Consider the following 20,629-nt stretch of genomic DNA (forward strand, 5'->3'; position numbering starts at 1 on the left):
TGGGTGAAGGGGGTCAAAGGGCACAAACTTCCAGTTATAAAATAAATAAATCACAGGGCTGTAATGTTAAAAAAAAAAACTAACATAATATTCTAAAGATTAACTAGATCTCCCCATTATTTTAGTGCTTACCTGTTTCCTATTTTGTCAATTCACTGCAGTGTTTCTTAAAAGGGCATTACAGACATCGCGAGAGGGATGTTTATTTTCAAAACACAGACGCTTAGATTTGTAATAAAATTTAGAGGACATACAGTCTTCTTCCTTCACTATATAATAACTTCTGACTGTTAGATCCTATAGAGCTGGCACTTGCCTATCTCACTCATCCTGGCATACCCAGCGTTTAGCTTCAGTGCTTGGAACATAGAAAGGATTAAAAGTTTGTTGTTAAACTGAATAAATGTGGCTGATGATCCGCAACCTAGTGCCCAGGTTTAATCCTATTAGACCACATAAACTATTGAAATCTCCTGTTAATGAGTGACTCTTCTCAACTAGACCAGAAGTTCCTCACTGCAGCGATCTTTCTCACCAACTCGATAACTCTCATATCTGTTACAATTAAATAGTAAGACGTCACTATTGCAAAGAAAACTGTGAAGAAAAAAAATATGAGAAACCTAAAAGACATAACAGCATTGGGTTGCTAGACAGGCAGAAAAATACTAATACTAAAGCAGGGTAAAGAAGAGTCCAGCTCCTGGAGCCTCAATGGAGCTTTTCTGCACGCAGGTTGCCTTAGCAACTTCGGAGAGGGTCCGCCCCAAGCCCCGCCCACAGCCCCGCCCTTCACCACCCCTCGCTCTTCACCGGCCTGCCCCATACCCTTACTTCCGCCCCAACCTTCCAGCTGGGACCTAGAGTCCTACTGTCTATGCCCCCTCTTGTGTTGCCTGATTGAAAATACGGGAGCAAATATCTGCAATTAGAAAAATATTCTTTCCATGCGATCCATACTTTCGTCTCAGAGATACAAATGCAAAAGCAATCGGTATTTGTAACGTGGAGGCTCCGCCTAGCATGAGCACCCGGGGCCTATTTTCAGGCAGTACCTTGGACAACAGCAACTTTGGAGGTCCTCCGTTCGCCGAGGGAGACGTGGACCTGAGTGGGGCGGGGCGATCCCCTCCATCGCAGAGGAAGTGGGGCTAGCGGGCAGAGTGGGCCTGCGGTGTCTGTCCTGACCGGTTCCACGATGTAAGTCTTTGCTTACCGACCGCCCCAATCCCGCGTACCCCTGGCCGACCTTAACTCTCTCGCTCTCTGCCTCAGGTCGAAGGTTTCCTTTAAGATTACGCTGACGTCGGACCCGCGGCTCCCTTACAAAGTGTGAGTAGCTCGGCTGCGGTGGGCCTTAGGGGCGGGGCAGGACCGGGCTGGGTGACCCGAGCCTTGCCTACAACTCCCACCTGGGCAGCCTGCGTCCCTTCGCTCCCCGCGCCTCCCCCGCATGCGCTTTTCCCGGAGCCTCTCCTTTCCCACCCGAGCCCGAGAGGGGACATTCCGTGTCCGCTCCTCTAAGTGTCATCTTGCTCCTGGCACGAGGATGCGGGGGGTGGGAGGGGGAGGAGTGTGTGTGTGTGACAGATGCGTTGCTGCTGATCTGTGACCTCCCCTCGGAACTCATTTGGTGGGTGGTAGAGCGGGAGGACGTGTAGACATGGCTCTCCTTAAACAGTCCCTGTCTGCTCATGATTAGAAAAGGCCTGTCAGCGCTTTGACCAGCTGTTGGAGGAAGTAAGGGAACACATCCCACTCGATTCCGAAATTACCTGAACGTTTGTTACTGTCGGGCTTCTAATACTTGTGTGTGCGTGACTCAACAGTTGGGCGTCACAAAGGAATGAGTCTCAAATCATACACTTCCCATGTTAATAAAGAATGTTTAGAAGGAATGGGAAATGCAGAAATTGGGCAGTTTATCCATGCGGCGCCTTTTTTTATCCTTTAGCAGTTGAATGACGGGTTAGCACCGGTCCAACTACATACTCGTCCGGACCGTCCTGTGATCTTAGATGAACATTATTGAGGCTATTGCGGTCAGAAGTCGCATGAAATGTAGCAAAGAACAGGACTTCAATAGGATTTATGCATAATTAGTGTGATTAGTATCGTGGCCTACCTAATTGAACCGTAACAGCTGTCGTCAGTCTCAGTGACATAGTTGTTTGTGACCCATGCAACCTTCTAGCCTTTTGCTGTCTTGATCATTTCATCTCCAGATGAGTCTTTTTTCAGTCTCAAGTATTCATGGTTACAGCCTAGAACCTTAAGATCTCCAGTAATTGCTCCACCTCTAAAATGTAATTTTCAAGCGCTCTCCTGTGGATAACCATATTCTCTTCTTACAGCTGATTTACTCATATCTCTTCTGTAAAAATATTTCTTTTATTCATTGAGCAGCCTGCTTTTGAACCTATCACTACTCTCTCTCCCCCATGCCTTACCCCACTCCTTTCCTTACCCAGCTCAGAGTCCAAGGTCCAGTCACTCTCTTGCAGACACCCTTAATTTTGGTGTCCTCCTCTCTGCAGTACATTTTGCTTAGTGAAATACCAACTCTGAATGCAACCACTGTATTCTCTGAAAAGAGCTGAATGTCCTTGGAGAAAATTACACGGTGAGGCTGATGGGTTTATGTAAAATTCATGACTGTGCTCAATAGTACCAAACACTGCTACATTTCTCAAGTTTGCTTATTTTCTACTTTATTCTCTGAAAAGATTTTTTAAAAATTTCTCTTCACACTTCCTACAACTCCTTTCCCTGTTTGTCTCAAGCTGTTAGAGGAAAGTTCTCTCATCTTTCCATCACCACATCTATAAACCTATAATTTCTGTCTACCATTGTGTTATAATGGAAAATATGGCTTTACTCCTATGAAAAGCCAATTGTACCACTCGGGCTCTGGATCTCTCTTCTCAAGATTACCGTAGAGTCCAGAGATCCCTGTCTCATCATGTTTAATTTCTCCCTCTATACTGGATTATTCCATCAATGTGTAAATATGCTGTAGAAAGAAAGACTGAGAAGGAGGGAGGACAGAGTAGGACAGCATCAGTATCTATAGAGTGCCTGGAACGTTATACCACTTCAGTTAATATTGGTGACTGAATGAATTGAATAGGCATACCTATTGTTTAGTGTGTGTGTAGTCCTGTGTATATGTATAATCTATATATGAGTGTATGTATAAAATATGCATAACACATGTACATGTGTCCGTAAAGGTAGTTATGCTGTGTTTCCTATTCAAAGCAAATAGTAACTTGTACTTGGGTACTAGTAAAAGCAACTCTTAAGATTTGTGGGAGAACATGCTTTAACTTTTCAATGTCACTTCTCACTTGTGAAGCAGGTAAACGTGTGACAGAGAAGCTTCCTTTGAGTTTCTAACATTACTAATAGTTCAATTCTAGAAAGGATGTTTCAGTTCTAAATTTATTCTGGGGGGTGTCAGAGTTTTTATTGTTTGTTTTGTTTTTTGTTTGTTGATAGATTCACTCTTGGTATTGCGACATATTGAAATGTTGAAATCAAACATTCTCTTTTATATACAGAATGAATTAGAAACACTTTTGGCTCTTTCCGTCTGATTCCAATCTTTCCAGTCTTACTTCCCACTTCATCTCCTCTCCACTTCCTTACTACCACCGTCACTTAATCAGAGGTTCAGCTGCCCTGTTCCCAAATTGACAAGCAAGCCCTTTTGATCTTTCCTGCTTTCAATCTTGTTCTTTTCTGAGCTTGGAATGTAGTCTCATGAGTACCACTTCTTGACAAACGACACCTTTTAATAATCAAAATTTCACCTCTCTGAAGATTTCTTTAATTGTCCAGGGAGTCATCTTGCCCTTTTTTGGTTTCCTATAGAAACTTCGTTCTTATTCTTTGTAACAGCACTTGTCAAGTTGTGTCATAGTTCTGTTTATATGAACTATTTATTAAAAAAATAAATTTTGCCAGTAATTTACTTTAAAAGTTTACTTTAGTATACAGGATAGTTTCCATTTTTTTCAAAACACTAGTATAATGTAAGTGCCAAATTTACAAAATGATGCAAACACAACAAATTCAGATCTATAGTCTGTGGAGTCACAGTAGCTCCCAGTTCCTCTGTGGTTTTCTGCCACTTAGAACATGCATTAAAATATGTTTTCAATTTGTGTTTTATTGGATTATCTTTGGGCAGGCTCACCGACTTAATATGCAGGTAGAAGTTTATTTTAATGAATATCAATGTGACCTCTAGTTACGTGTTATGGGGACATTTCGAGTCTCCAGGTCAAAAGTGAATTGAAGCCCTAAGGTTTTAGAAGTTCTCTGTTTGAGGCAAGGTTTTAGGACAATGAATCTCAGGTTTTAAACTATAAATGTACTGCAGAAATACTCGCATAGTACTGCTTCCTGCTTTATAAACTATCACATTGCCTATTTAGTAGATATTTTTTAAACAAATGACTATCCTTTAGAAATATGTTTTTATTCTCTCCAAAAGAAAAAGGGGGAAACAAAAGGAAAAAAACTGCTATCCATTTTCCCTCTTTAGTGGTACTTTGGAGGATTGGAATAGCGGTAACCAAGAAATCTGTTCACATTTCGCTTACTGGAAGTCATTATAGTGTGCTGTGGCAGATGTAATGATTTTTATATTCAGCAATCTGTAGAGTAAGTGAAGAAATGGGACCTGTACATGAGAATGTTACATAATGGTAGTTGGTATTAAAACATTCAAGAACAATACAGTGATGACAAATAGCGAAGTTTCAAAGCGAAATGTTAGCTTTCCAGTCTCTCTTGCCTGCCTTGAAAGAGTATATGTTTTTCTATCTTTAGTCATTGTAAGTTATTTTACGTTAGGAATATTATTTATTTTACCTTTTTTAACCTCTTTCTACATCTTTAAGTGTTTTCTTAGGATACAATGTCAATTCCTTTTTAGTTTTTAAATTGGAAAATTCATACAGATTGACCATTTATTAGTAATCTTTAATATACTTGACACTATACAAGTCAATAACGAAATCACACATAACTCTCCAAAATGTTATTTCAGATTGTATTAAGCCCTTTTTCTAATGATGATATAAAAAGTGGAAAAGGACTTCACATTTTGCTGTAGTAAACATGTTGATTTTCATCAACTTGGTCTATTTTAGACTTGATTATTAAAAGTGCACAGGAAGGTTCATGAAAAAATTTATGATCCGATGATGCTTCCCAGGTAGCCTCTTCTTATAATGAAAATGATGACATTCCTACATCAGGTGAAAAGATGTTTGGACTGGAGGTGGTAAAGAGGACTGAAGAGTCAGGAGAGATTCAAATTTTTGAAATCCATCTCTGGAAACAAGCATCATCCTATATACTAGACCCATTTGTATCAAAGTATTAAAAATGTATAAATCTGCACCTGTATAGGTTATTAATTTTCAGCTGAAGCTATGGGCACCATCTCAGCTATAAGGCTAATTGCTTTTTTTCATTTTAGAGTTAATGAGCAGTGTGCAATTAAAATACAACCTTCAGACTCAAAAGACAGGTTGGTCCAGGTCTGCTACAATAGCCGAAATAAGGAACAAGGGCTTCAAAAGAAAAATCAGCTTTTAAAAAAATTCTTTTTAATTCTTCTTGCAGACTCAGTGTTCCTGAAAGTACCCCTTTCACAGCAGTCTTAAAGTTTGCAGCGGAAGAAGTAAGTATAGAAATGGGAACAACCTGTATGGAATGTGGTTTGGCAGTGTATCTCAAAAATCTTTAGGCACCCACCTGGTGGTGTAGTGCTTAAGTTCACACGCTCCACTTCAGCGGCCCAGGGTTTGCGGGTTTGGATCCCGGGCACGGACCTGGACACCGCTTGTCGGGCCCACTGCTGTGGCAGTGGCCCATATACAGGATAGAGGAAGATTGGCACAGATGTTAGCTCAGGACCAATCTTCCTCACCAAAAAAAAAAAAAAAAAGGAAAAAATCTTTAAATTTTGCATGTGCTGTGACCCATCATTTCCATTTGGGTTCAGTAGTAGGTTTATGCTATCAAAAAGTTAAGCCTTACAGATATAAGTAGAAGGAAAATTAAGACTGACTTACAGATATAAGAAGAATGAGTTAAACAAAGTGACACATCTAGTTAATGCACCTATTTAAAATTTTGGGGAAAATTTTTATTGAAATTGAAAACAGTGATATGGAAATTTTTCTAAACAGCAACATATCACACTGCAGTCTGGATACTCATATTTTTACAACATTTGATTCTAGAATTATAGTTTTTTTATATCTTGAGCATATTTTTAAAATTTTCTGTGTGAGCATATGGACTGTCAGTAAAATTTGTTGTTTTTAAAAGTATCTAGTTTTTTAGAACATATTTAGGTTCTCTGTTTTTAAGAAATAAAATTTTTCCGTCCAGAATCATCGTCAGAAGCATCTATAATGCAAGAGTAGCTTTGTCTGGTGGAAATGGCACCAAAATGTGACTTGGGAGACTTAGGGTTCCTATTCTAGTTGTGTCGTTAATTATCTATGTGACATGGGCAAGCCTCTCAATTTTTCTCTTCCTCAAATTTCTTAATCTATAAAATGGGAGTAGTTAATGCCTGTCCTTCCTATCTGATTAAGTGATTTTGAATAAAAATATAATAGCATTTACTGAAATTTTGTGAAGTTAAAAGTGCTATACAGGTAAAGAGTAACCTAAATCCAAATGTTTTGGTTCAGAGTCTTCAGAAAAGTTTGTAGTCACTGAAAAACAATTTTAGTAACTAAATAAAGAAGAAGCCAGCTTAACCCATAATCCTGCCCTGTGCTTAATGATTAATGGAAAATCAGCCAACCCATTAGCACTCACAATTCCTCGTAAACTATTGTCAGGGACCAATGATATCATTTACCACTAATTCAGAATTAAACTGAAAGGTGGTAGTGTTTGTTTTATAGTCAATTTTGATCTATTCTTCATGCAGAAAGAATAAGTAAAAAGAGATGGGAAACAAATCTGAATACGGCATCATCATTAGTTTTTGCTGCACAAGTCACTTGCAAGAAGTATTCCTGGCCTGAGTCATAGCGCATCCTACACATTCCAAGATGAACATATGAAGTAGATATGTTCAAGCTATAATTAATATTTATTATTGTATTTTGTAGTTATAGTGTGTACTTTATAAGGCAAAGGCATTGTTGTGATTTTGGGTTTCTAGTGAAAGTATAAGAAAATCATAACAGACATGCAATAAAAAATAAACTAACAAACTTCACACAACCACATATATGTACATATATTGAGGTAACATTTAGTTTATAACATATAAATTTCAGGTGTACATCATTATATTCCATTTCTGTGTAGCCTACATCATGTGCACCACCCAAAAAGTAATTACCGTGGGTCGCTGTACAGATGTGCCCTTTTACCACTTTTGCCCTCATCCCTCCCCGCTTCCCCTCTGGTAACCACCAATCTGATTTCTTTATCTATTTATTTTGTTTGTTGTTGTTTTTGTCTTTCACTTAGGAGTGAAATCATAGGTATTTGACTTTCTCTGTGTGACTTATTTCACTTAGCATCATACCCCAAAGGTCCATCCATGTTGTCGCCAATGGCAAGATTTCATCGTTTCTTATGGCTGAGTAGTGTTCTATTGTGTATATATACCACAGCTTCTTTATCCGTTCATCCATTGATGGGCACTTAAGTTGTTTCCAAGTCTTGGCTATTGTAAAGAACGCTGCGATGAACATAGGGGTGCAAATATCTTTTTGACTTAGTGTTTTCATGACAACTACATACATTGATTAAAATTTTAAGGTAGCTTATAACTGTTATGAATCACGAGTGTTACACATTTAGACAGGTTATAACTTTCAGGCAACAGTGAGAAGGGCTTTCACAAGATGACGTTGTAGAGTCTTCCAGTGAGAACAGGAGTCAACTTGACAAACGAAGAGTCTGTGGATTTAAATCCCTAGTAAAATTCTCTTAATAAAAAATAATAATAAAATTCCCCACCACATGACTGTGAATTAATTTAACTGAATAGCGAGTTGTCAAAGTCTAGGAAGAGCCTCTTAACACCCTAAAGTATAAGACTTACGGGATCTCAGAAAGTAAACAAATGACAACGGAGGAGCATAAAATACCCTGCATCAGAGAAGCCTTGTCAGTGTAGGACGACAGTAGTAGATCCTGCGTTTTACATCACTAGTGATGCCTCTCCACATTTCAACTTACCCGTTGCTTCTACATTCTGGAAAAGGGAAAAATTATGTCAGCAGTTGCTTTTGATTTTTAATGTTGATAAAATATGTTGCCACTGTATGGATGTGGCTAAGAAAATGCATAGCTTATCTTAAAATGGACATAATCTAAGAATAAGACACTCTGTAGGGTAACTAGAAACTTCGTAATATTCAAGTTTTGGAAATCTGAAATGTCCTGTAATTAATTTGCGTATTTGATCAAAGTTTTATTAAGTGTTACAACCTCTATGCATCATTTTTGAGGTATTTTAAAATTTATTTATTAAAGTACATTTTGAAGTTATTTTAAATTAGGTTTATTTAAAATTTTTACATCTTTAAAAGGACATTTACAATTAAGAATGTACTGTGCAGACAGTAAAATTATTTGTTTATTAGGTACATAATCCTGTAACAGGTAATTGTTCTTTTGCGTAGTTAAGTTCTTATTTTAAAACTTGGTTCTTCAATTCACAAATAAAATAAGCTTTTGGTTGTTTTCCTTAATTGTGCATATGTGACCATTATCAATACCTAGAGCAGCATTTCCCAGACCACTAGAAGCATCAAAAAAAAAATCCATGAAAAACTGGGTCAGTGGCCAAAAAGTATGGGAAACACTTCATTCACTATTTCCTTCTTAGAGTTAAATAAATTATAGTAGCAGCATGTTAAAGGATTTTGACAAGAATAGTAGTTTACCTTAGTATTTTCCAAACTTATTTGATCACAGAACTCAACTATGATATTTATAAAACTAATCCATAGCATAGAAGTGCTTAATAAATGTTCATTGGGTAAATGAATGAGGACATAAACACACTTTGACAACTGCTGGTTTCTAGAGCATTAAGACAAGAATTCTACCTTTTAGCTACCACTAAGTTCCATACCACGTTTCATTAATTCAGAAAACACATCTTTTTACACCATGAGATTTAAATCAGCAGTACATTAAAGAATTTGAGGAAGGAATATGAGCCTTGATTGGCCTCCCATTAAACACGAGAGCATTTGTTTGAACTTATTATTTCCACAAAGAAATTTTACAAATGTTTTAAGCAATTGTTTTGCTTTTATTTTTGCTTATGCAGGAGAGTTATATATGATAAAAGTAACATATCTAAGTCTGAAAGAGTAATCATTGATCGGGTCATAGATTCATTGACAGTGCTTTTCTTTTTTTGTAGTGCATAAAATAAGGTGCATTTTACAATCCATGGTGACCTAGATACAGTGAAATGCAGTATTTAGAAAACAGTGTTGTTCTTTAAAAGTAAAGCAAGTTAAGTACTTTGTTTGATGACGTTACTTATCCTAAAAGATAAATCACATTTTAGAATTATAGAATTGATTATATGTACCTCATCCTTGCTAACCATCTTTTGTAGACTGTGTGTGTGTGTATATATATATATTTTTTTCCTCCCTTTTAGTTTAAAGTTCCTGCCGCAACAAGTGCAATTATTACCAATGGTAAGAATTCATTTTAAAACTATTACCTCAGAGCCGTAGAAATTGTTTAAAAGAAATCAGATTAATTAACATTGACTTAAATACAAAAAGCCCAAAATTTATATCAACATAAATGATATATATGTAATTGTAAACACTAAGTCAAGGTTACTGTCCATAATTAGCTCTTTTCAGTTTCTTTATGCTTTTGGTATAGTATAGCACTTTATAATATCTTGTGTCCTTATCACTTCATACCCGATTATTACTGAAAATAACTTTTATTTAACAAAATTTAATTTATTTTAATAATTGTAAATGCTTTTAGAATACAGGAAATCAAGCAAAAATATACCTTTGCTATACTTCTTTATTGCTTTCCTGATAGAAAACTATTTCTTATGAGGCTTAAAATAATGAAGATTTTATTCAATTATCTTGAATAAATTATATCTTCAATGAATTACGTATTCAATTAAATATGTAATTTAAATTCTGAGTATTTTAGAATACTGCTAATAATTAAGTTTGATGGAACTAGCCCTATGAGAAAATACTGAAATAAGGTGAGGAGTAAAAATTGCAGGGAGGGCTTAAATATTCAAGAATACAAAGAATTCAAAAATACAAAGTAATATTTATAGGTGCTGAAAGTGGTTTCGTGTGCAGTTAGGATGTAAACTTTTATCACGTGTCAGTGAAACTTGAGTTAAATGACTGTAGGCTCTCAGGCCTTAAGGTTTCATGCCTTGGAGCAATATATAAATGATTAGTGACATACTTAAGGTGCTTTTGGCTTTATTTTTCACTGTGTGTGGCATAATAGAATAAAAAACTATCTTCTGTAGAACTTACCAAGATCATTGCATTCATAGATGTTTTTGTCTAATCCAGCAATGTGCATAAATGCATAATAGTAACAGATTTCAACAGATAACTTACCTGAAAGGTTGTCATTCATGTTCTTGGATTTAAATTGTTGGGCTTGTGCCCATATACCCAGCAGTGGCAAATCTCTTCTTGTTACTATTAAACCATTTTAGCTTTAGAAATAACTTAAATGATTTTATAACTTATTTTCTAGATGGAATAGGAATAAATCCTGCACAGACTGCTGGTGAGTATCTTTCTGAAAATCATGGAGATGTGGGTGGGGCTATATATATGTGTGTGTGTGTGTGTGTCAATTGATACTGAGTATTTAATTTATTCTAATTAGACTTGATAGGATTTTACCAGGATAATAGCTGTTTTTTAGGGATTGTGTAGCCGTCTTTACCTGTGTGTCTAAGTAATAATTTGTTTCATTATATGTCTTAGTTATGTATGCTTTTGGCTACAAGAAAGAGAAAACCTGACTAATAAGCATTAAAGGTATTTAATTAAAACATGTAACAAAAAGTCTGATTAAAACATGTAACAAAAAGTCTGAAGGTAAAAAGATGTACTCTTATGAGAATGATGATTTGGACCTACCTTATAAGCTAGTTTGAGGTAGTACATGTAAAGTGCCTAAAAGTTTGCAGTGTCCATAGTAAGCATTCAATAAGAGCTAGCTGTTATTATTTTAAAGAAGTACAGTCATTTAAATTTCAAGGAACTTAGTCCACACTCAGAGCTTCAAACTTAAGCGTATACTGTGCTGTATATTGATGTCCTGACAAGCAGGCAGGGTAAAGGTAATCTTAAACTTTTTAACAAATAGTTTTCTATTTTTTAGATGTGCTCTTTTTGGCTTATAATCTAGTTATAATATTTTGAAATTAAGTGTACTTTAATATAATATTACCTCAATCTTAAGCAGTAGTTATGTTTAAATTATTATATTGTGGAGTGCTTCTCTATTATGACAAAATTATGTTGTCCTCATACACCTTGGTATTAAAATTCAGACATATAGAAAATGAAGAGGGATTTAAAATTGTAATTTTTTTTTTGCTTAAATCAGTTTTAAGTATATTTCATGAAATAAGAAAGGTTGTTCATTGAAAATCATGAGGCATTTTATTGTATAGATGCCTTTAAACTTAGGTTTAAAGGTTTTGTTTTTTCTTACTCTAGAAATGTTCAGTAGTTTATATTAATTTAAATCACTTCTTATTCTAATATGTTGCCTGTTGTATTACCCTTAAAAGTTGAATTGTGCACATCATGGCGCATGAATAAATCTCAGCAGGCAGTTGAGCCAAAATAGGACAGGGTTTCTAAACTGTCACTTGTGGTAATTTAGATTTATTGTTTTTTCTGTCCTTAGGTATTTTATTGTGTATTAAAGCAAGTATTGATGGTTAAATTAATTTACATTGTTATTGGCTGAGTGCATTTGTTAGCATTTTCATGGCTAGTGTTCTTATTTAAAATTTTCAGACATTTGGTTGGTTGTGAAGATGTGAGAGGAATAGGAACAGGCCTTAAAAATCATGGAATTGGGTTCTGATGATGTTTGAGCCTACTTACTGTACACTACTTTGTTTATTATATATAATAATTGTTGGAAAGTTAACTTGTTTTTTAAACACCTAACTATGTTTTGTTTGTTTGTATAGGAAATGTTTTTCTAAAGCATGGTTCAGAACTGCGAATTATTCCAAGAGATCGTGTTGGAAGTTGTTAATATCCACTACTTGGAGCATAGGATTACCTTTCAAAATAAATATTGGTATTGTTATAAAACTGAAATCAGGCGTTTAAAATACTATGAAAACAGCAATTGTTGATGAAATAATGAAAGGAGACTCTCCATCCCTTCTTGTTATTCACATTCTTCATGTGAAGAGGGAAGGCTTAAGCATTGAGGGTATCATCACCACAGAAGATCATAGTCTTTCATTGCTACCTCACAACACACACAGGTAGTTCATTTGGGGTAAATGGATTATCCAACTGTGTTTTATAACTGGAGGATGCTTCTGATAATTCTTTCTGAGAACATGTGAAAAATTGAAATTTACTGAATCTTCCTATTTGTCTTTGAGTTAAAAATTTAAAAGGATTATAGATCGTACGTGGTGGTTTGCTTGATAGCATCTGACTTGCAGACTCAAAAATAGTTGAATTCTTAATTATATATTGTTTATTATAAAAGATATAGAAATATCAATAAATACTTAACTATCTTAACTTTCTATCATTTAGGTTTTTTTAAGTTTCAAACTTTATGTGTTCATACAAATTTTAGTTTAATATCAAAGAGCCAGAAATTGAATTTTTTGATCTAGCCCCTATGTATAAAATTGATATCCCACACTAAAGAGTTTTATCTATGATCTTGCAAAATCCATTACTTGTAATGGTGAGAGTTGACAATAAAATAGGAGCATCCTTTGCTGAGTTATGCATTCCTTTCTCAATCTCTTTTAATACATCCTTTAAAACAAGATTCCTCAAGAAACCATTGTCTTTTTGAGTATAGTATTTCTAAAGAGCATTCAGGAAGAGAGTATTGTAAAGAAGATCTGAAGTTCACAACAAAGCTCAAGGAAATGCTAATTGGAAATGCTGGTTAATTATACTTACTGAAGACCGAACATTTAAGGAAGTGTTAAGATTAGTGAATCAAGTGAATATGAAACCAGGAAAGGGAAGATGGGGAAGGCCACATGACCAGGCCTCTAGTAAGGAGGCAAGAAACAAAAGCCAACAGTGGAAGGGAACAGAAAGCTTGAGCGAAATGTCACAGAAATGCTAACTGGGTGGGCAAAACTGCAGAGGCTATGTTGGAGAGAACTGAAGGGGAAAACAAAATACTTGACATCGTCATAAGGAGCAGAAGGCAATTAGAGAAAGCAACGTATAGGCTTTATCAACATACAGATTTCAAAGTTCCCCTTATGAGAATCTAAAGAATGATATGCATAAAGGAAGATTTTATTTGCCCTTACAGAGGAAATCAATATCTATGCAAATCTTTAAAGATGAAATGAAGGCTCGTAGTGATTCAGGACCAGTGCTCAACCTGCTGTATTCTAGATGATGAGCTCTCTGGAGGCAGGCATTGTGTCTGTCTTGCTCTTTGTGGACTTGGAAATCTAGTAGGCTTTCAGTAAATACATGCTGAATTATTCATAAATAAAGTATCTCTAAGACCAATTTTTATGTAATTGTGTTTCAGTATCTTCCCTACCACAGGCCCTGGGCTCAATGGAAAAAAATTACAGGGAAATGCAACAGAATCAGCATCTGAAGGGTGACATTGGTGGTTAAGTGTAAGAATTTACCCACATATTGTTCATATACTTGACAGATGAACAGCAAGATTCTGAATTGTAAAGGAAAAGAATCTTTGCTAAGGTGTAGCAGAAGAGTATGCTTCTGATGTTTGGGAAATTTTTTATTTTTATAAGCAAAATTTGATGCTCGAAGACCCCCTGGTCCTTAACGATATTAAGCCTTAGTTAACTAGAAATTTATGAATACCCATTCCCTGAAATTTTTGTTTAATTTAGATTTTGCCCTATTCTGTTTCTAGCACAAAAGCTCCTGCTGTGTTACGTAAATAAGTTTATAATGTCCTGTGACATAAAGTAATTTGTTTAATGTTTTTGTTCTTTGGTTTTGAAAATTTTGTTGTAAGTTCTTTAAATTAAAAACATTTTCTTAAAGAACTAGACATTTTGTTGTTAAATAAATGTGATCTGTAAGTTCTTTGTGCAGAATGTTTTGAAGTGTTGTAGTTTAAGTGCGTTATTGATACATAATTAATACCTTATGAAAATACATTTTGTTATACCATAAACTGTATTGTCTACTCTTATTTTATTATTAAAGCTCTTAATCAACACACCTATTGAGCCAGTGTATAACAATTGTAGCAAAAAAATGAGTAAAGATGATTAATAGTCATAGAAATTAATATATACCTCCAAATACCAGTCTATTTTCAGAAAAAAAAAAAGGTAATTGCCTAGGCTATTCAGACCCAAACCTGGATATCAGAGTCACCTAGGGAATTAAAAATTCAGATTTCTGGAAACCACTCCTAAAGTTCTGACTCATTAAATCTGGAATGGTGCATAATAATCTCTGTTTACAAAAAGTAGTCCTGCTGGTTTCAGCTGTGCAGCTGGGTTTGAGAATGATAAGGCCAACTTTTTCACTTTGTAGATGAACAAAAGGAAGCCTAAGGAGTCAAAGTAACTAGAATATGTTCTAGAATCTTGGAAAGTTTACATTCCACTGCTTGATTCTCTGGTAGCTGACTAAGTGCAAAGATGCTAGCTAATAGTCTCCCTCACTCACTAGTACTACCTTTCATAAAGTGTTTCAAGTCCAATTGCTTTGTGGATGTTTTATTTCTTAAAATTGGTTATTTGAAAGAAAAGTCAATGGGAAAAAAATTCAGTTCTAATCCCCTCTACCCAAATTAAGATACTAAAATTGTCTACCATATCTTTTACCTAAGGAGTTTGAAATATTTGCGACTTAGAGGCATTAACATACTTTGTTGGAGAAATTCTAAGTTAACTGACTGTATATTAGTGTTCCCAAGGCTATTTATAAAACCAAATTACATACATAAATCATATATATATACACATGTGTATATACATATATATACACACAATTACGTATGTAATTTGCGGTTACATGTGTATATGATTTACATATGTAGTTCATCCAAAAGAAACGTATTGAACATCTGCTGTGTGTCAAGTATTTTGATAGATACTTTTCACTTATTCTTCACAACAATGCCAAATTATTATCCCCAGTTTACAGAAGAAGAGGCTTAAAGAGGTTGAGATTTGAAATTTGGCCCCTTGTTTGACTTTGGAACTCTCCCCATCATACTGGGAGAATTTTTTAGTGGTCTTTTTTGACAATATATGAGATCTGTGTTGAATTATCAATTTAAAAGTATAAAGGAAATGTGTGAGGCTTCAATTCTCATTTCAGAGTACTGAATATGCATGTAATGATCATGAATGGTATTCCTTTTTAATACATAGTGTAAATGTGATGGTGTAAATCTGGTAAAATTAGAGGACATTAAGTAAAAAGCAATCAAAGGTAATTATGATTCTGGTGCTACTCCATAGGGTGGCACCGTGGGAGTCGGACTATGGCCCCATATTCCTCAGCCCCGTTAGACAGCTTACATTTTCTAATCTTATGTATCTTCCAGATGCAGCTACAAGATTAGTCCCCTAGTAACCTGCTCTTCAGCCAGATGTTGCCCATAAGCCCCTCCAACACAGAAATTCTGGAATTACCCTCTGATACTTAGTGCTGGAGATAGGTAAATCATTATTTAAACCAGGCTATCTAAACCATTAATTGAAATAAACATTCTCAAAAGGCCCAGTCTATCCAACCTATTACCCACATCCTCTAAATTGTCTAAGCCAGATATTTGGAATTCACTAGATTTCTTTCCTTTCTCTTGCCATAGCAAATCAATCACAAAATTCTACTCTGTTCACAAAATATATCTCATAGTCACCTCCACTGTCTAATTAAAAACCTCATCTTCTTGTATATGCTACTATAAAAGCCTCTAGTCTCTCCATTTCCTCTTTCACACTCTTGTTGTAATGAGCTTTTTGACATGGGAATAATCACGTAGTTCCAGTAGTCAAAATCCAGAATAAAAAGGAATAAAAATCGGTACTTTTCATGACATATGAAGTCCTTCATGAATAGGTCTTTGTTCAGAGTCATCTGTTATCACGTCTCTCTTTTCTACAGTTTCCTTCTCCAGTTCACACTGCAAAACTACAAATATTTAATATTTCTGATGTGCCATGTTCTTATGCCGCCATGCCTTTACTTTGTCCATTTGTCTGCCTGGAAAACCTAGCACTCATTCTAGTTTAAAAGCCATCGAGCATTTCGTCACTCCTCTCAAGCAGAGTTAGGTGTTAGCTGTTTAAACAACCATTGCATTTGTACATTCCTCCATTATAGCAATTATTAAACATAGAATTCTAATATTTATCTCTGAATTTTTTTGTTAATCTTTTATTTTTATTGCAGTAACATTGGTTTATAACGTATAAATTTCAGGTGTACATCATTGTACTTCTATTTCTGCATAGATTGTATCATGTTTACCGCCCAAATACTAATTACAACCCATTACCACACACATGTGCCGAATTATCCCTTTCGCCCTCCTCCCTCCCCCCTTCCCTTCTGGTAACCACCAATCCAATCTCTGTCTCTATGTGTTTGTTTATTGTTGTTATTATCTACTACTTAATGAAGGAAATCATATAGTATTTGACCTTCTCCCTCTGACTTATTTCACTTTGCATAATACCCTCAATGTCCATCCATGTTGTCACAAATGGCTGGATTTCATCGTTTCTTATGGCTGAGTAGTATTCCATTGTGTATATATACCACATCTTTATCCATTCGTCCCTTGATGGGGACTTAGGTTGCTTGCAAGTCTTGACTATTGTGAATAACGCTGCAGTGAACAGAGGGGTGCATGTAACTTACGCATTGGTGTTTTCGAGTTCTTCGGATAAATACCCAGCAGTGGAATAGCTGGATCGTATGGTAGTTCTATCCTTAATTTTTTGAGGAATCTCCATACTGTTTTCCATAGTGGCTGCACCAGTTTGCACTCCCACCAGCGGTGTATGAGAGTTCCCTTCTCTCCACATCCTCTCCAACACATGTTGTTTCCTGTCTTGTTAATTGTAGCCATTCTGACGGGCGTGAGGTGATATCTCATTGTAGTTTTGATTTGCATTTCCCTGATAGTTAATGATTTTGAACATCTTTTCATGTGTCTGTTGGCCATCTGTATATCTTCTTTGGAGAAATGTCTGTTCAGGTCTTTTGCCCATTTTTTAATTGGGTTGTTTTGTTGTTGAGATGCATGCGTTCTTTATATATTTTGGAGATTAAGCCCTTATCAGATGTATGGTTTGCAAATATCTTCTCCCTGTCTTTTTGTTTTGTTGATGGTTTCCTTTGCTGTGCAGAAGCTTTTTAGTTTGATGTAGTCCCATTTGTTTATTGTTTCTATTGTTTCTCTTGCCCGGTCAAACACGGTGCTTGAAAATATGTTGCTAAGACCGATGTTGAAGAGTGTACTGCCTATGTTTTCTTCTAGAAGTTTCATAGTTTCAGGACTTACATTCAAGTCTTTAATCCATTTGGAGTTAATTTTTGTGTATGGTGTAAGGTAAGTGTCTACTTTCATTTTTTTGCATGTGGCTATCCAGTTTTCCCAACACCATTTGTTGAAGAGACTTTCTTTTCTCCATTGTATGTTCTTGGCTCCTTTGTCAAAGATTAGCTGTCCGTAGATGTGTGGGTTTATTTCTGGGCTTTCGATTCTATTCCATTGATCTGTGTGTCTGTTTTTGTGCCAGTACCATGCTGTTTTGGTTACTATAGCTTTGTAGTATATTTTGAAATCAGGGAGTGTGATACCTCCAGCTTTGTTCTTTTTTCTCAGGATTCCTTTAGCTATTCGGGGTCTTTTGTTGTTCCATATAAATTTTAGGATTCTTTGTCCTATTTCTGTGTAAAATGTTGTTGGAACTTTGATAGGGATTGCATTGAATCTATAGATGGCTTTAGGAAGTATGGACATCTTAACTATGTTAATTCTTCCAATCCAAGAGCACAGAATATCTTTCCATTTCTTTGTGTCTTCTTCAATTTCTATCAGCAATGTTTTATAGTTTTCAGTGTACAGATCTTTCACTTCTTTGGTTAAGTTTATTCCTGGGTATTTTGTTCTTTTTGTTGCAATTGTAAATGGGATTGTATTCTTAATTTTTCTTTCTGCTACTTCATTGTTAGTGTATAGAAATGCACCTGAGTTTTGTATGTTGATTTTGTATCCTGCAACTTTACCGTATTCGTTTATTATTCCTAAAAATTTTTTGGTGGATTCTTTGGGGTTTTCTATATATAAAATCATGTCATCTGCAAATAGTGCACTTCTTCCTTTCCAATTTGGAAATTGGAGATAAATTCCCTCCAATTTCTCTGGCTAGGACTTCCAGTACTATGTTAAATAGGAGTGGTGACAGTGGGCATCCTTGTCTAGTTCCTGTTCTTAGAGGGATAGGATTCAGTTTTTCACCATTGAGGGTGATATTAGCTGTGGGTTTGTCATATATGGCCTTTATTATGTTGAGGTACTTTCCTTCTATCCCCATTTTATTCAGAGTTTTTATCATAAATGGATGCTGTATCTTGTCAAATGCTTTCTCTGCATCTATTGAGATGATCATGTGATTTTTATTCTTCATTTTATTAATGTGGTGTATTATTTTGATTGATTTGCGAATGTTGAACCATCCCTGCATACCTGGAATAAATCCCACTTGATCATGGTGTATAAGCTTTTTAACATATTGTTGTATGTGATTTGCTAGTGTTTTGTTGAGGATTTTTGCATCGATGTTCATCAGTGATATTGGCCTATAATTTTCTTTTTCTGTGTTGTCCTTGTCTGGTTTGGGTATCACGGTAATGTCGGCTTCGTAGAATGAGTTAGGGAGCTTCCCCCCTCCTCATTTTTTTGGAAGAGTTTGAGAAGGATAGGTATTAAGTCTTCTTTGAATGTTTGGTAGAATTCACCAGGGAAGCCGTCTGGTCTTGGACTTTTATTTTTGGGGAGGTTTATGATTACTGTTTCGATCTCCTTACTGGTGATTGGTCTATTCAAATTCTCTATTTCTTCTTGATCCACTTTTGGAAGGTTGTATGATTCTAAGAATTTATCCATTTCTTCCAGATTGTCAAATTGGTTGGCATATAGCTTTTCATGGTGTTCTGTTATAATCTTTTGTATTTCTGAGGTGTCTGTTGTAATTTCTCCTCTTTCATTTCTGATTTTACTTATTTGTGCCTTCTCTCTTTTTTTCTTGGTGAGTCTAGCTAAGCTTTTGTCAATTGTGTTTATCTTTTCAAAGAACTAGCCCTTGGTTTTATTAATTTTTTCTATTTTTTTTTTTAGTCTCTATTTCATTTATTTCTGCTCTGATTTTTATGATTTCCCTTCTTCTACTGATTTGGGGCTTTGTTTGTTCTTCTTTTTCCAGTTCCTTTAGGTGCATTGTTAGATTGTTTATTTGAGATTTTTCTTGTTTGTTGAGATAGGCCTGTATTGCTATAAACTTCCCTCTAAGAACCGCTTTTGCTGTATCCCATAAATTCTGGCATGTCGTATTTTCATTTTCATTTGTCTCCAGGTATTTTTTTATTTCTTCTTGATTTCTTCGTTGACCCAGTCGTTGTTCAGTAGCATTTTGTTTAATCTCCACATATTTGTGGCTTTTCTGATTTTCTTCCTATAGTTGATTTCTAGTTTCATACCGTTGTGGTCAGAAAAGATGCTTGGTATTATTTCAATCTTCTTAAATTTATGGAGATTTGTTTTGTAGGATAATATGTGATCAGTACTGGAGAATGTTCCATGTGCATTTGAAAAGAACGTGTATTCCTCCGTTTTTGGATGGAATGCTCTGTATATCTGTACTAGGTCCATCTGTTCTAGTGTATCATTTAAGGCCAATGTTTCTTTATTGATCTTCTGTTTGGATGATCTATCCATTGGTGTAAGTGGAGTGTTAAAGTCCCCTACTATTATTGTGTTACTGTCTATTTCTGTTTTTATGTCTGTTAATAATTGCTTTATATATTTAGGTGCACCTACATTGGGTGCGTAGATATTTACAAGTGTTATATCCTCTTGTTGGATTGTTCCCTTGATCATTATGTAATGTCCTTCTTTCTCTCTTTTTACAGTTTTTGTTTTAAAGTCTATTATGTCTGATATGAGTACTGCTACCCCAGCTCTCTTTTCATTGCCATTTGCGTGGAGTATCTTTTACCATCCCTTCACTTTCAGTTTGTGAGTGTCTTTAGGTCTGAAGTGTGTCTCTTGAACGCAGCATATATATGGGTCTTGTTGTTTTATCCAATGAGTCATCCTATGCCTTTTAATTAGAGCATTT

At 35.5% G+C, this 20,629-nt stretch overlaps 1 protein-coding gene across 1 annotated transcript; it reads left to right on the forward strand.

Moving 5' to 3' along the window:
* The first annotated feature begins 925 nt into the window (after positions 1-925).
* On the forward strand, positions 926-14,433 carry UFM1 (ubiquitin fold modifier 1). The gene is made up of 6 exons (XM_058548053.1): positions 926-1,200; positions 1,276-1,332; positions 5,641-5,698; positions 9,680-9,719; positions 10,783-10,815; positions 12,245-14,433. Coding segments are annotated over exons 1-6 (258 nt in total). The 5' UTR covers positions 926-1,198; the 3' UTR covers positions 12,313-14,433.
* The last annotated feature ends 6,196 nt before the right edge of the window (positions 14,434-20,629 follow it).

This window comes from Diceros bicornis, chromosome 9, assembly GCF_020826845.1.
Source record: "Diceros bicornis minor isolate mBicDic1 chromosome 9, mDicBic1.mat.cur, whole genome shotgun sequence".
Lineage (NCBI taxonomy): Eukaryota > Metazoa > Chordata > Mammalia > Perissodactyla > Rhinocerotidae > Diceros > Diceros bicornis.